This window comes from Sciurus carolinensis, chromosome 7 (assembly GCF_902686445.1).
Source record: "Sciurus carolinensis chromosome 7, mSciCar1.2, whole genome shotgun sequence".
NCBI lineage: Eukaryota > Metazoa > Chordata > Mammalia > Rodentia > Sciuridae > Sciurus > Sciurus carolinensis.
Genome location: NC_062219.1, coordinates 17,716,220 through 17,732,060, shown reverse-complemented (window position 1 = coordinate 17,732,060; position 15,841 = coordinate 17,716,220). Strand labels below are relative to the sequence as shown.

General features: G+C 44.1%; 1 protein-coding gene across 3 annotated transcripts in view; it reads left to right on the top strand.

Moving 5' to 3' along the window:
• The window catches only part of Sash1 (SAM and SH3 domain containing 1), a 168,972-nt gene that overhangs the window by 129,740 nt on the left and 23,391 nt on the right, over positions 1-15,841 (top strand). For 2 of the 3 annotated variants that reach the window (XM_047557584.1, XM_047557585.1), the window contains 2 exons: positions 6,152-6,284; positions 11,126-11,472. In XM_047557584.1, coding sequence (XP_047413540.1) covers positions 6,152-6,284; positions 11,126-11,472 — 480 coding nt within the window. Of the gene's footprint in view, positions 1-24; positions 762-6,151; positions 6,285-11,125; positions 11,473-15,841 lie in introns of those variants that run through there. The other variant, XM_047557587.1, reaches the window with a different exon arrangement.

Below are 15,841 nucleotides of genomic sequence, written 5' to 3'. Positions count from 1 at the left end.
CGATCCTTGAAGTGATTTGGGGAGACAGTTTTAGAAGCCTCAGTGACCGGGAAACAGCCTACGTTTACTCTCGTGGTTAAAATAGAAAAGGGAGTGGGGAGACAGAAAGTGACAACTCTGGGAAAAAACCAAAATCATAAGTTTTAATTCAGTAATTTCAAAAATAGCCCCTGGAAGGTGTCTATTTTCAATTGAGACCACTCCCTTCAGGAAAGGTTTGGAAGAATATCTGCAAAAGAGATCTTTTTTTAAGTTCAGTCACTTTTAAGGGCTAGTCCTTGTCCTGGATTTGCTCAGATTCTCGCGTTCTTTCTTTCTTTCTCTGGAATTCCATAGACAGCAATTAAGGAACTGGAGGCCAGCAGGAGGTCAGAGAGCCTTCCTCAGTGAAAACAGGGATTGTTGGCCATGCACAACACTCCCTTTTTTCCTTGTGGTGAATAGGAGATTTGCTTAGAGCTGATGACTTATGCCTTTCTTACAACTTATGCAGTTAGCGAGCGGCTGGGGAATCGGGCAGCAGGCAGAGAGAGGCTAATTGAATCCAGTGTCTTAACTTTCTTCTTCTTTGGATATTGGGCTGTGACGGTGGAGCCTGCCCGATCATGTAACTGCAGAGAACATGTTCAAGGAGTGCCCGATCCTGACTTTGAGATTACAGACTTGACGGATCAAGAGGAAGACATTCCCGGACTGGGGAGGGGGTGGGGGTACCGGACCTTTTTCAAACTGCCCCTTACGCCTGCTAAATGCCGAAACCGGTAAGTCACCGAATGCCTTTGATGAGAAAGAAAAACTTTTTTCCTATCGAATCAAGAAAAAGCTTTTTGATTGCTCCTATGATGCATCTTTCTTTTATCCTTGAATTCCTCTAGATTTGTCCTTCTTTGCTTACTTTGCTGCCTGTAACCCTGAGCGTTCTTACCCTGCAGTCTCCCCTGTAACGGTGCCTAGCTTTTGGAGAATAGTAAATATTATTTTGAGAATGCGAGAGAAAGAGTGTGCGTGGATAGGAACTCAGTTGTGAGCTGTGCAGACTTGAATTCAGATAGCGCTGTACATTGTTTTTCGTAAGTTCACAAGGAATGGGTTTTCTTCTCTTAACTTTAATGCCGTGACAATTTGGACATAGGAAGATGAAACGGCTATGTCTGACGATGTGCTAGTTTATAAAGAAACTGTTGGGTGACTTTTACAAGCAAGTATATTTGCAATTTGAAAATAATTCTCCGAAATGCTTATTTATCTTACAGTGTTATGAGGCACTGGGGAGATAAGTTGACTTAGCCTGGGTGTTAATTGTGACAGCGGGTCTCAGGTTTGGAACAGGGAAGCAAGCTGAGTGAGTGAGTCTGAAAAGGGCAGGGTTGTAATCGGTGCTCAGCATGGTCTCAAGTGGTCCCTGGAAGGGTCTAGTAGTTCTTGCAAGTCTGGTTTAACCTTTATTCCGGCACATTGATTTCTACTGTGCCATGTGGCTCTGTGGAAGCATTTATTCTGTACATCATAGTTGCAAGAAGTGTTTGTCATAGGGTCGAGTGAAGTATGTTGCAGCAGCAGTGACAGGCTTGCCTGCAGCAGCAAGGGGATGCTTTGACTGTGCTCCAGGACACAAATCTTCCTACTTGCAGATGTGATTAATTTTGTTTCCCTTTTCCGATCATCCTGCATGTAGCTGTGTTATAAAAGTTCTCCACGCTGGCTCCATGGCTTTCCCATTAGAACATCGCAGATGTGTCAAGGATGCACTTGTTCCAAAAGAAGCTGGGGAGGAAGGAGGCTCCACCCTCCTTCTTGTGCCAAATGGCCCTGAAGGTTCCCCATTCAGCGTCCTGGCAGCCAAATGGTGTACTATCTCTTTAAAGCAGCTATAGTTTTGTGCCTTGGCTTGGTCAATTTGTTATGGTTAAAAACTGTGGAGCCAGCTGTCTGCAATCTGATGTAATGTTGCTATGGAAACCAGAAATGAAACACTTAAGCATTCACCACAGAATTACTACATATAGCATTAGCCAAAGTAATTAAAAGTTGAGCCATATGGGCTTTCTGGTGGAAAAATCTGCAGCAGAGAGGCTAGAAATCAAATGTTTCTATTTACAATACTGTGGAGCCACTCTTTTCCCACATCCTTTGGGTGGGATAGGATGCCTTTTTCTCTTGAAGGTTTGGATGGGGAGGTATACAGATGACAGCATCCACCTCTTGTTTATTGGCGATCAAATTAAAAATTCTTTTAGTAAATTTTAGTAAACTCTGACTCGGGGGAAGGAGACACTACCATCTCATGGTTGAATATGTGTGAATATTTTTTCACTTTGGTTAAAATCTGTCATGATAGTTCTGATCCTGTTTCTCAGAATCATTTATTTTATATACGATGCAGATTTCCTTCATCTTTCACAAAGCTTCTTCAGGTGGGAATATTTATTTTAAATATTTATAACATTTTAATTTAAAAATTATATGCCTATATGTATTTCTTTTGTGTTTCTTAATTTTAAAAGTTCTCAAACTTCCATTCTGGGTAGTATATTTCCTAAATAAAAAACACGATACACTACTTTCAGCAGTTGAGAAGTGGCACATGGTTATTTGAAAAGAGAAATACTATATGAAGCATTTATGATTTACCACCCAGTTTAGAAGAAATGCAGCCTTTTACAATATCTTCATGTTAAAATATTTCACAACTTTTTTCCTGGGGACTCAGGAGGAAGTGAGTCTCCATTAATCAAAAGCACTCTTGAACTCAAGTAACTTACAGGCTGACTTAAGAGGAAATTTTTTATTTAATAAGAAAACAGGGCTGGAGTTGTAGCTCAGTGGTAGAGTGCTCGCCTAGCATGTGTGAGGCTCTGGGTTCGAACCTCAGCAGCACCAAATAAAAAAATAAATGGGTATTGAGTAACCTACAACTAAAAATATTTTTAAAAAGAACAAGAAAGAAAACATATTTCTTGAACGACTTGGGTTATATCTTACATTTTTCTTCATATAAATTTTGCTGCATCAATCTTGTCCAGAATCCAAAACATGATAACGCAAAGGAAGTTGTCAGTTGCCATGGTTTGTGATTTGTCAATGGCAAGCACCTGCAAAACCTTCTTCTCCTCCTCCTCTTCCTTCTCCTCCTCCTTCTTCTTTAGAAAAATAGAAAAGCATCAGTTCAACATTCTAAAGAGCTTACATTTCTCAAAAAGTAGATGGAGCATGTGATAGCAATTAACCAAGTACCTGGAATCTGTTATTTCTCACCACCGTGGATCTGGGCAAGGGAAAGTGGGGCTTTGTGCCGGCACGGCCTGGATATCTGTTGTCCTGGTGGAACTGTTTGGATTTCTCCCTGAAAAGCTCTGTCTAAAGTGCCTCCCCTGCAGATGATGTGTGTCTTCATGGACTAAGGTTTTTGTATTACTAATTTCTGTATCCTATTTCTTTTCACTTCCTCGTCTGCCCCCTCCATGCATACCTATGATACCGCCGTTTACCGGTGACGCATCCTGCTCCCTCTAATGTTGAAGTCTGAACACTAGAGAAGCAGCCAAGGCAAACGTATTAAGCAGGTTTTATTAAAAGTAATAATACAGACTTCTCCCAGGAGGGAGAAGGGCGCCATGGCTGATGTTCTAAAGTCCCAAGAAGTGAGTGCACCCTACATCTTTTATAGGTTAAGGTCTCTTGTTCTCCAGTTTTCTCCCCACTTCTCTCCTTCCTGCCTACCTGACTAGGCCCGGTTTTGCATAAAGTGAGAAGCCATGGGCAGGGGGAGGGCCAAGGTGATTCAGGCAGGTAAGGGCCCAGGGGGCGTTAATTAGCAGCTTCATGCTTGCAGTCCTTGATAAAGGCAGGTGAAATTGGTAATCAATGGACTCCAGAGATCTTTGACATTCCGTTCTCCCAGGGGCAGTCGCCAACTTCCAGAGGCAGATGGCTTCATGGCTTCATTTCCTCGAATTGACCCGATCCCCTATTTCTACACTAACTGCCTGTCCCCAATTCTGGCTTCACCTACAAACCACAATCACCAACAACCAACAAACAGGTGTAAAGTATATGTGCATTTGGATTTGGGGCATGTACCACGGCTTCCTGTATCTTGATTACGAGCACTCTCTGCTTATCTCATTTTACCTGAATCCGGTATTTTTAAGGTGAAAGTTAGTGACATGTCTTGGGCTTCTCTCATGGATATGTTCAGAGACATTCTGTAAGGCACAGTTGCCGCTTCTGTTGCAATTGCTTGGCTTTTGAGCTGCATCACCAGGCACAATGTTGTCGCGTTTCTTGTAATTCCATGCACCGTGGGCTCTTCAGGAGCTGATTACCCAGAGAGCGGGCTAACCAGGTTCTCATTCCTCTGGTTGACCACTTGGACCATTTCATCACCTGTCAACATTTCAACCAAGTAAAACTGAAATTCAGATCTGACAGTATTCATATGAATTTGGCTACACTTTTTATGTTAAATTTTTTACCTCTTAAATTTTAGCCAAGTGTACCATACCTAATTGTCAGCATTCAACATAACCAACCTTCTCAGTTACCTAAGGATCCAGTTTCCATTCTTCTTAACCAGGTCACCCATAGTTAACTTTAATTTTGAAACCCATATACAATGTTTTCATCTAGGAATTTGAGAGAAATTGGACATAGATGTTGATAAATCCCCAGAAGGGGAGACTGAACAGTACCCCTTCCTAATGACTTGCTGATAGGTTTATAATAATTAATCATTAGTGGTCAAGAGGGAGAAAGTACCGTGACGCTAGGCTCTGAGCTCCAGGGAAGGACCAAGGCCAGGAAAGTGGTGGTGTTTATCCCACAGAGAGGGCCAGAGTGCTAAGAAAATATTTGTGCACTTACATCCTGCACCGTTGTTATGCCTGGTCATTGACAGAATCTTCTCTAACAAGAGTTAGCTGTCCTCTGCTAACTCTTGCTTCCCTATCTCATCGTAAAATTGGCATTAATGGGAGCTTTTCTTGGGGTAAAAGTCCCCGCCTTCACATGGCATTCAGATATGTGGTTTGTTTTTGTTTTGTTTTCTGGTTTGAGTCATTTCGCTCCCTACCATTTCGTGAACTGGGTTTGAGGACGTGGAGGGAAGGCTGCTGTCAGGATATGCAGGATTAGCTGGATGCTCATGGGTCTCCAGGGTGTGCTGAGGCTGCGCTCCCAGCACGGCCCAAGCTCCGGCCCATGCAGCATGCTGTTAGTGGGAAACATCTTTTGCTTTTCCACATTTTGAATCGATACAGCAGAGGAAGCTGCATATTGAATGTTGGAGCCGACTTGGAAATGAAACTCTCATTTTGTTCACAAGGAAAGGATTGTTTTTAGCCTGGGTCACTGCTGTGGAGAGAGATTCCCCCCCTTCTCTCTCTCTCTCTCTCTCTCTCTCTCTCTCTCTCTCTCTCTCTGTAATGTTTGATACTTGAGGGAAAACAGCTGGGCCAGAACATACTTGAATCGCTGCAAAACGGGATGGGTTGCTGGGGAATATGGACTGGACTGTATGGCGGAAAAGGTCAGCTTTTTCCCTTGCCTCCCTTGGAGGAATGCAGGCTGCCCTCGCCTGTGAGCCCTTGGAAGGAGCCGGGAGGCGGAAGGAATGGCTGTGATGTGGCATCACTCCTGACAAATCGGACAGGAGGAGGTTTCTGCACTGCTTCCCCTTTCCTGCCTGCTGTTTTTGATTTTCAGGGGAGGACTGGAAAAAGTCAACAGAATTTTGGTTTGGAGAAGTAGTTGATGACCACGTTCAACAGCAAGTCCTGATGGGGCAGACAAAGGAGAGCCCGGCCCAAACCACAGCAGTGTAACTGGAATTATAGGGCCAGCTCGGAGAGAGTCCTGCCGAAGAGGTCCTGTCTCTAAAAGAGACAGGGAAACAGTCGGATGAGACATATGTCCCATGTGCCATTCAAAGGCAAGGATGTGTGTCTCATGCCCAGGACTTAATTCTATGCTGAATTAGACCTTAAGATGGTATGTGCAGCTGTGTAAACCTGCTGGGCAAATCTGTTGGTGCCCCAAGTTCAGCCACAGAGCCATTCAGGTTCCGGCTGGTGGAAAAGCCAGCTATACCCAGCTGCAAGAGCACGGCTGTGGAGCAATTATCTGATTAATTTTTCCTCTGTTTCTTTGCCAGTCAAGAGAACAATCGGATGATGAGACTGAGGAGTCGGTGAAGTTTAAGAGGTTACACAAGCTGGTCAACTCGACTCGCAGAGTCAGAAAGAAACTAATTAGGGTGGAAGATATGAAAAAGCCCAGCACTGAAGGTAAAAAAGCCAACTCCACCCTGGTTATTCCGAAAGAAGTCACTTGGGGTCAGTTTTTCAGTAGGAACAATATGATTTCAAGTGGAAAATGTATTGAGCTCTGGCTGAGGCTGATGGAATTGAGGCTGCTCATTAGCAGGAGGATGCTCTGCATGTTATGGAAGGAAGGAGCCCCCAGGTTGAGTATTTCAGGGGCTTAGTAATTTAGATGTGACAAATATGGGAAATGGCATTATGTTACAATGAAATTCTCTCAAGTGTAGTATAGCTTTAATTAAGAGTTTGTACCATTTTATATAAACCTTGCAACTTCTTACATAAGCCTCTCCTTCCAAAAAGGTCTATAGTTCTTGCTCAGTGATTTTAGTTCAAATTTGATAGATAGTGCATCCTTCTTGAGCAAACATCTAACCATCAAGGCACTTAATATCCCTTTGAATCTCTGAGGGGTGATTTGTTCTCTGGTAAACAATCTCAAGTCTCAATTCAAATGGGGTTTTAAGGACCTTCAGTTCTGAGGGGATCTTTAAGAGCAGTATTACAGGCTGCTGAGATGAAGCAGTAATGTCAAGAGAGAGCCCAGCTGGGCTTTACGGTACTGAACAGTTAACCTTTGAATTACAGTTATGACAGTTTAAACCTCAGCCTTCTTCATCTCTCCTTTTTAGCAATATGCATTGGCAGCATCTTGTAAAATTCTCCCCCAAAAAACAAATAAAAGAATTTCTTGTTTGTAAATGATAGTAAACAAATTGGAAAAAAAATACCACACTTAAAAAAAAAAAAAAGGCACATTACTTGTTAAAATGTCACATCTACATTTTGAGGAATTTTAACATGTAGGTTTCAAAAGTATTACTGTAGAGGCCTTCTCGTTCTCTGTAAATAAAATCAAGCCATGCAGGGAACTGGATTTCACCTTATTTGCAATGATAAGAGTTTATCATTGATGCTGATGAGTTTACTGATGCTTTCTAATTTTGTTATTATTTATTCATTTAAATCATCTAAAATAGTATTGAGAGTAAGGGGTTCCTGTGGCAAAATGTAGATTAGAAGGAGAAAAGGGGGACCAGCAAGAGAGAAATCAGCTTTATGGCTGGTTTTACAAACTTGGAGTTATCTTTAATTCTAGGGCTGCATCTGAGTGTCTTTGTGTGCAGTAATTCTGTTTATGTTTGAGTAAAATGTTGACTTTTGAATGTTTCAATCCTGCCCATCAGCCCTGGTTCCCACAGGGTAGGACGTATCCTGATTTCCTCATGCCATAGTAGGTCCTGTGGAACCACACACAAGTGCTGTTTGGAACTGTTAAGATAACCATATGGGGTTGCCAAGTTCAATCCTGAGGGCATATTTTAAAACAAGCTTCATGCACACTTGCCAAAACCAAATTTCAGCTCTGACAAGTTGGTGGGTCTTATCCGTAAATAAAATGGGTGAAGTACCCAACTTCAGGTCCACCACCCTGAAGGCCCTTCTTGTGTAACAGTCAAGTGTCTCGGGGCAGGCTTCCACGAGAATAACATTTTAAACATACAGAGATGCCCTAATTTGTATATCATGCCAGAATAAATCAATTCAGCTATCTCTGAGAGGCCTAGTTGGAAAAAATGATAATAATATACAAAGAATTATAACTAGAAGGTGGAAAATAATCACCCCATGGACCTCTGGGTATGATTGAGGCTTCACAGATGGAAGATGGACTTGAACTCAAGTTGCAAGTCGCAAAGCTTGTCCATGTCACCAGAAGAAGCCCCAGTATGTGCGTGGCTCAGGGCATCTGCTCTGGGCTGCCCCTAACACCCTGCTGCCCTGGAGCTCCCTGGAGCCCTGGCATGACACAGCTGTCTGAGGCTCCTCTTTGGCAAAAGAATTTAGGACCCATGCTCCTTATAACCCCTCTTCTCTGATGCCTTTGGACTCAGAGATTTGATCCTGTCACTATCTCCTGCATGCCTGTGCCAGTACCAAGTTGTCTGAATAGTAATTGTCCTTTACCAAGAGCATTCTGAGTGCCCAGCACTTTCCTAAATGCTTTAGATTTTATATGTCATCCTTAGAATGGTACTTACACCAACCTCACTTCACAAATAAGGAAACAGACACAAAGAGGCTAAGTCATTTACTCGAGGTCTACCAGTCGGCTGACAGAAAAAGGTCCAGAGCTGAGTCTAGGCAGCCAGACCCCTCGGTGTCTCCACTCGAAAGCCAGGACAGTCAATAACTCTTCACCCAGTCTCACCTGCCTAGCTTGAGTTTTGAGTCCATGTCCTGGTACATGTGGTCTTGGACAGTAGTATTTAATACAGGCCATGGCAGCTCCTATCATCTGCCCATTTCTGTGTCTTGTCCATAGAACTGATATTCCTCTTGTCCTGGTACCAGCTCAGCTACCCTCTACAGATTCATTGGCTTTTGTGCAGTGCTGTCCAGCTTTAGAAGTAGCTTCATGTATCTCTTTTCCTTAAATGTTATTCTCACAACATGCATTTTGGGGATATTATGTAGATAGGCTAGCATTAGTACACAGAAGTGATCACCCAAGGTCATGGAGCTGGTGAGTGGCAGAGTTGGAACCAGAATCCAGAGCACAAGACTGTGTCTTTGGCATGAAGTCACCCCATATCCTCCTGTCAAAATCTCCTTTCTGTATGCCTGTATCAGCTGCATGAGATAGGTAAAGGCCTTCAGGGGAAGCAAACCACACCAAATGTGATTGAGTGAGCTCATCTCAGGTGCCATTCTGCCAAAAGAACAGTTGTACCTTTAAGTCAGAGAAGAATGGGGGAAGCAATGCTCTAAGTCCAAGGAATCCAAGACAAGGCTGGGAGTTCATTGCCCATAGGCATTGACAGGAGGACTGCGTTGCACGTGGCCTGCACTCAGCACAAGCTCAGGACGCAGCCTCTTCGTAGGCTGTTGCCACCTTTCCTCCCAAGTCCTTACCAGGCTCTGACTTTTCAGAACCCAAAAAACAGAGTCACATATGTCACGTACATGTGTGCTCCAGCTGGTTCCAGGCTCAAACGTGACATCAGAAGTATTGGAATCTCTGACGACAACCTTAAACACAATCCAGAAAATGTGCAGACCACTGCTGAGTGACAGGTCCTTCCAATATCCAGGCTGGACCCACCTGGCCTCCCATCAGGATTGTGTGTTGCTAAGAGATTCTGTACATCCTGAGACACCTGGACTCAACAAAGACTTTACCCAAGCTTGGGTTCTTTAAAACAGTTCTCTGTTGGGCCGTCTCTGTCACAGCCTATGCCTGCAGTCCTGTCTCAGCTGTTTCTTTCTGGAAGTGGAGGGTGCATTGCCTCTAGAAGAGGCTGCTGCATGCATCTCAAACAGCGTACGGATCCTTGTTCTCCCTGCTGTATTATTCAGGTGTCCTGAGGAAAGAGCAGGAAGCTTCCTGTGGTCTGTCTAGATCCGGTCAGGCCCTGACCTCTGCTTTTAAGCTTTCCTAAAAGATTCCTGAACAATTCTTCAGCGAACTCTGTGCTTGACATAGTTTAGGGCCTCCTTCTCCACCACCATCCCTGGCCGTGAACATAAAGTTCATCTGGAACTAGATTTAATAGCAGTTGTTTTCTTCCTCCTCTATTTGTAACTGTAATTATCGTCATTTAGGAAAGGTAGCGGTTTTTAGAATTTGCGAGGATTGGTACCCTTCTGAACACCTCTCCCTCTCTGAATGGAGCATTCCTGTCCCTTTTTCTCCTGACATTTAACGAGGCACCAGACCCTCATCCCAGCTGGCATATTTAATGCGGTCCTTCTGTTCCAAGGAACTTTGTATTTTTTCCTCCTCACTATTCAGCTGGCAGAAAGCTGCGAAGCTCCAGCATTTCCTTATAATTCGAGGGACACAGCCAGTTGGGATCACTACACCCACAGCTTGACCTACTTCTTTCCTCACATCTGTTCACATAACACATGCAGAAAAGAACTCGGCTTTCCTGCCAGCAAGTCCCAGCCTTTCCACTGGACTCTGGAGGGCTTGGCTCGCTACCTGGCTCCAGCAAGGGCTTCACAGGCTGGAGTCCTTTAGACAAAGTGGAACACTCGCTTGAGCTGCCTGCGTGTCAAGGCCCTTAAATGCCCTGCTTCAGCAGGGCCTGAGTGGTTGGAAATATCTGACTGGGACCACCCAGTTCCCTAACTTCTGTGTTTGGCCAGTCAAGTGGGGGCCATTTTTCAATCACATTTGCAAGATATAACCCTTGATGGTGTTTCCCCTGCCCAAACTCTCTTGGAGATTTAATCACTTAAATGGCACATGTACCAATTGGGAAGAAAAAAAAAAAAAAAAAAAAAAAAGTCACTGTCAGCCACAGGGCATTCATCAGGATCCAACCACACAAAGCCATCAGAGACGCTTAGAGGAGGGCCTTTCAGGAAGGGGAAAGACCGGTTCCCTGCTTCTGCCGCTTGCCCTTAAAGGGGAGAGGAGATTATCTAGAAAGGCAGAAAGCATGTCATGATCATGACTGGCTTGGATATTGCAAATGGCATTTTTAGTAGATCCGTGAAGGTGTTTGGTCTACAAAAATTCTTAGAGAAGGAGAAGCAGACACATCGCCACCTGTTAACCGTACGCTTGTGTGAAACCACACATTTGCACAGTTGGATCATTTTTCTTTGTTATACACATATTTAAGTGGGGGGCCTATTCAAGTGGGGGCTGTGTTTGTGAAAAGGGTCATGATGTGGGCGGGGAGAGCTGTGATCTCCGTGTGACCTAGCTTGTGGGAGGGAGGGGGGAGGTGACCTAGAGCCCGTGGGGGATACAGAGGCGTGGTCACAGGGGCTCTCTTGGTTCCCTGCAGGTGGGGAGGAGCACGTGCTGGAGAATTCCCCCGTCCTGGATGAAAGATCCGCCCTTTACTCTGGAGTGCACAAGAAGCCTTTTTTCTTCGATGGCTCTCCGGAGAAGCCTCCTGAAGATGATTCAGACTCTATCACCACGTCCCCATCGTCCAGCAGCCTGGACACCTGGGGAGCTGGCCGGAAGCTGGTCAAAACCTTCAGCAAAGGAGAGAGTCGGGGCCTGATCAAGCCCCCCAAGAAGATGGGGACATTCTTCTCCTACCCAGAAGAAGAAAAGGCCCAGAAAGTGTCGCGCTCCCTCACCGAGGGGGAGATGAAGAAGGGCCTGGGGTCCCTGAGCCACGGGGTAAGTACGGACGGTGTTTTCTTCTATGACAGCCATCGCCGCAGGCACCACTTTCTGGTGTCCCTAGAGGAGGTTCAGAGTGTCCGCAAGCAAATCCGCTTGAAGAAAACGGATACTAATTATTCCTGTTCCAGAGCTTTTCTCTGCCAGCGCCCCTCCAGAAAAGGAGTGAACGGCACCACCTGCGACCTGCAGCTGCCCCGGCAGAAATCCAAGGGGGGCGGGAGCTGCGGCCTCCCCGGCAGAAGGGTGCGCGGGCGCGCCTCGGTCAGCGAGTTCAATGTCACCTACGTGGTGGAGCGGAGTCTGTACAGCCATCTGAACCTGACCCAGCTAGTGCGGCCCGCCTCAGACAGGACCCTGAGCAAGGCCGAGAAGCAGGACCTGAGGCGGTGCTTGCTGGAGGAGGAGGAGGAGGCAAAGCGCAAGTGGGCCGCCACGGTGGACCGCTGTACTAAGCGGGTTCTCTTGAGAATCCACCAGAAGTCTGTGAGTCTCCACGACGGTGGTGAGGATGGCCTTGTCATTTCCGTGAGGTGCATCAGGCAACGTGGCCTTTCTTCTCTGGAGGCTGGCTTCCTCCTCTCCGCTTCCCCTCATCCCTTCCTCCATCACCTCCACTCCTAACCCTGCCTTCCCTTCCTGGTGGCTCTCTCTTCCCTTCCCATTTCTCCCAGGCTGAGTGAAGCCATTTGATGTTGAATTCAAACTCAGTGCTGAGGCCGAGGCCCAGAGGGGCATCCAGGGTACAGGGGTGGGGCCGGGCTGCCTTGCTGGAGTGGCCCTCCTGATCCCCAGCCATCACGTCACTTGACCTCAAAGAAGCTGATTCAAAACAGAAGGCCGTTTGGCCCTGGAAAGAGATGCTGACTCTCACTTGGTGAAAACAATAGGGACTTGCTCTCGGAAACTTTGCGGTCAACCGTCGCCCATTGGTGAAGCACATCCCTTTTATTTGTAGGTACAGGTGGCGAGTCCTTAAGTCCAGGCGGGAAAACAATGAACTAGAGCGCTCTTGCTCTGCTCAAGTCTATTTGGCATTCTTATCTTTTTAAACAGAGGAACTGACGTTTGGTAATGTCCTCTAATGCCACATAGATGCTTCTGTCCACAAGGAGGAATCAAGTCCAAATAATAAAATGTTTTTCAAGTGTAATTCTGAAAGGTCAGAGAGACCTAGCACAATTTGTTTTCTGGGCATGAATTATTTTGAACTTCAGAATATAGATATTTTCCCCCCTGGAATCACCACCTCACTTTGAACTTGCACAATGGCCCATGTGAAATGGCACGGAGGGAGGAGGAGCTGGCACTGCTGTCCTCTGGCACCTTGCTTAATCCACCCGGACTGTTGGCTCTGGGCCCCTTTGAAAGGTCTGAAAGAACCTTTACAGCAGGATATGCTTCGATGGTGGCTTTTCCCAGGGTTCCTTCACATTCATGAATAGGACGTTCTTCCCCAGACGATTACTGTAATTTAAATTCATTCAGTCAAGTTCTGCTTTTGTGAAAATGAAGACTGATTGGTCAATGCCATCCTTAAAATGACCTTCTCTGTTCTGAAAGGATCTTGGATCCTTCCTAGCCCTTGGGTTTTCCAACTCTTCCCACATGCATTGACTTTCTTCCTAGATCTTATTTTCTATCTTTTCACATTTGTATGCTTCTTGCAACACTTTTAATACTATTCGTCTGTGGCAAAAGCTTTTCTTCTGGCTCTTTCTACATCATGGCAACAGTTTTTGTTGGTTTTATTTGGAAATAACAGAATTGTCTTTGTCACTCATTCAGCCTCTGGTCTACTCTGACCCACAGATCTTTTATAAATTACGAGTGTGTGTGTGCGCATATGTGTGTGTCTCAGAGATTTCTCTCTTTTTCCCTCTCTCAATGTATATATGTTTATATAAAATATATTTATATAAAACCTTGAAAGAACAGAGCCACATAGTACTTGATGGCTCATCTCTGTGAGTTTAAATTATATAATACTGAGAATTCATTCAGTTTAAGCAGCTTGAGTTGCTCATGTGCCTCTAATTTATTGCCAGATTAATAATAGAACATCAGGTCTGTCTCTCAAGAAGCTGTATTTCTGAGATTTGTGTTCATTAACATTGTGGGCCAATGATCACTTTTCACTGACTTTGAGGATGAATATCAGGCCACCTTGTCTCTGAGTACCCCCCGCCAAGATGGTGCTGTGTGATCTTTGTCCCAATTATCAGTCTGAGCTGTGTATTTTCATGATGCTATGAACTTGAGCAGTACTGGACTGTTTTAATGCAGAGAACTTAAGCGAGAATATGTGTTTTAACAATAGAAGGTGCTTTTCTTCTTTTTGGTGCTGGAGATTGAACCCAGAGCTGGGCCAGCCCTCTATCACCAGGCTACACCCCCAGCCTTGGGGCTTTGTTTTTGTAAAGGATCGTTCTTATTTCTTTGCTTCTTTCATTTGAAATGTTCTTTTCCATTCTCCCTGCCATACATTTCCTCCATTTTATCCCGGAGTGCACAGTTTCCTTTAATCTTTAGCCTTGATCTTTTTGCCTTTCAAAAATGCCATATATGCTTGATGAAACCTCAGGGAAATGATAATGCTTTGTATTCACTGGAAATGGTCACGTGTCTTCCTTTTTATTTGGTCATTCAATTTTTGTTTGGGAGAACAGACATGCATGACATTTCGGAATTTTGTCCATTTTAAATTCAACCTCCAGAACATGTTTTCAACTGCATGACCATCCATTGACTAGCTCTCCTCATCCCAAGCATCTATCTAAAATGTTTTATAATTATCTATACAAGAGATTATAAGCTAAAAAAATGACTTAAATTTCATTTATCTAGATTGTCCAAGTCAAAGATGGGTTAATTTTTATTTTTGGATTCTCTCTTGAAGGGTGTTGCTTCAAGAACGACTTAATCTTATTAGAAGAAGTTGGAGATTCATTCAAGCAATGTTTATTGTTATATTTTTGTCAGTCCTCCATTGATAAGAAAAGCAATGTTTCAGAAATCTTAGTGTTATCGCTGGGAGGAATTTTAGTTGGTAGTGAAGCAAACCAGCCCCTTCTTTCAGCTTTTTATTTTAGGCCTAAATGCACACAACGGGTGTATACAAAACTTAAATGAGCTTCTAATTTACTGCAGTCATAGTTTCCACATGAATTCTTTGTCAGTTATTTCATATGCATCAGAAATAACATGCTGGGCTCCAGAGTTGCAGTAGATGTCATTTAGAGCAAGGACGTGCAAAAGCCATAAAGTAATCAGGCATCTGGGCGCCATACTGTGTCTGTGAAGCCCTGAGTCACAGGAAAGGAACTGAATAAAGTCGCTGCCTTTGCAAAAATGAGAAAACTTGATTTGGCATTATAAGCCAGAAAGGAAAGTTAATGTCAAAATTTTGCCTTGAGAAATGGTCACAGTACTACTTCCCAGTTAGGTGATCTGGTGGCTGTTTGCATGGAGAGTTCTCTTTCCTTTTGTAGAGCTGGACAGAAGTCTAGTTAAGTTGGATGGAAAGGAATTCAGGTTGACTAATATTTAACAAAATTAGATGAACATCACTGAAAGCAAGTGGGTAGTAGGTCATTTAAAACAGCAGCAGCGGTGCTGATAAAGAACAAGTGTTCTGGGACATCTGAATGTTAGTTGTCCCCAAAGGCCTTGTTCTTTCTACCTCACCTAATGCCACAATTGTCACCTCTCTGGTTGTGACCCATTCTTGGCATGCTCTGGTTTTACAACTGAGCTCCCAGATCTAAGGCCCAGAATGGAGCTCTAACCCTTCGTTATATTTATAATTATTTATAATTCATTATATTTATAATGTTGACTAAGCCTGAGCTTCGGCATCAAGGTAGTCAGGAAGGATTACCAAGTTCTCAGCAAGGCCATAACGAAGTAAGCAGGGAGACCAGCATTCATAGCGTGTCTGCTTCATGCCAGACAGTGTGCTAGGGGTCTTCAAATATGTGATGTAAAAATGATTTCACTAATGCAGAATTCAAAGCTCGACCTGTGGACACCTAGCAAGTAAGTGGCCAAACCAGAACTTGGGTCTACCTCTGTGCAGTTTCAAAAACCAAGTCATTTTCTTTCCCAGGATGCTTCTGCTTTCCTAGAATAGTAAATTCACATATGTCTAAAGTACATTTATGTTAAATAGACAATGTTTGTAACATGCATTGTACTTTCCTGTTTATTTCTTCCATTTAATAGCTGTTAACTAGAGTTTTCTAAGAAACAGGTAATACAAAATATTGGGGCCCAAATCTGGTATTCAGCTTTTATTGCTAACTGTGTAAAAAAAAAATCATTAGTTATAACAAAAATTAGTGTGTTTGGGGGTGGGGGCAGCAAG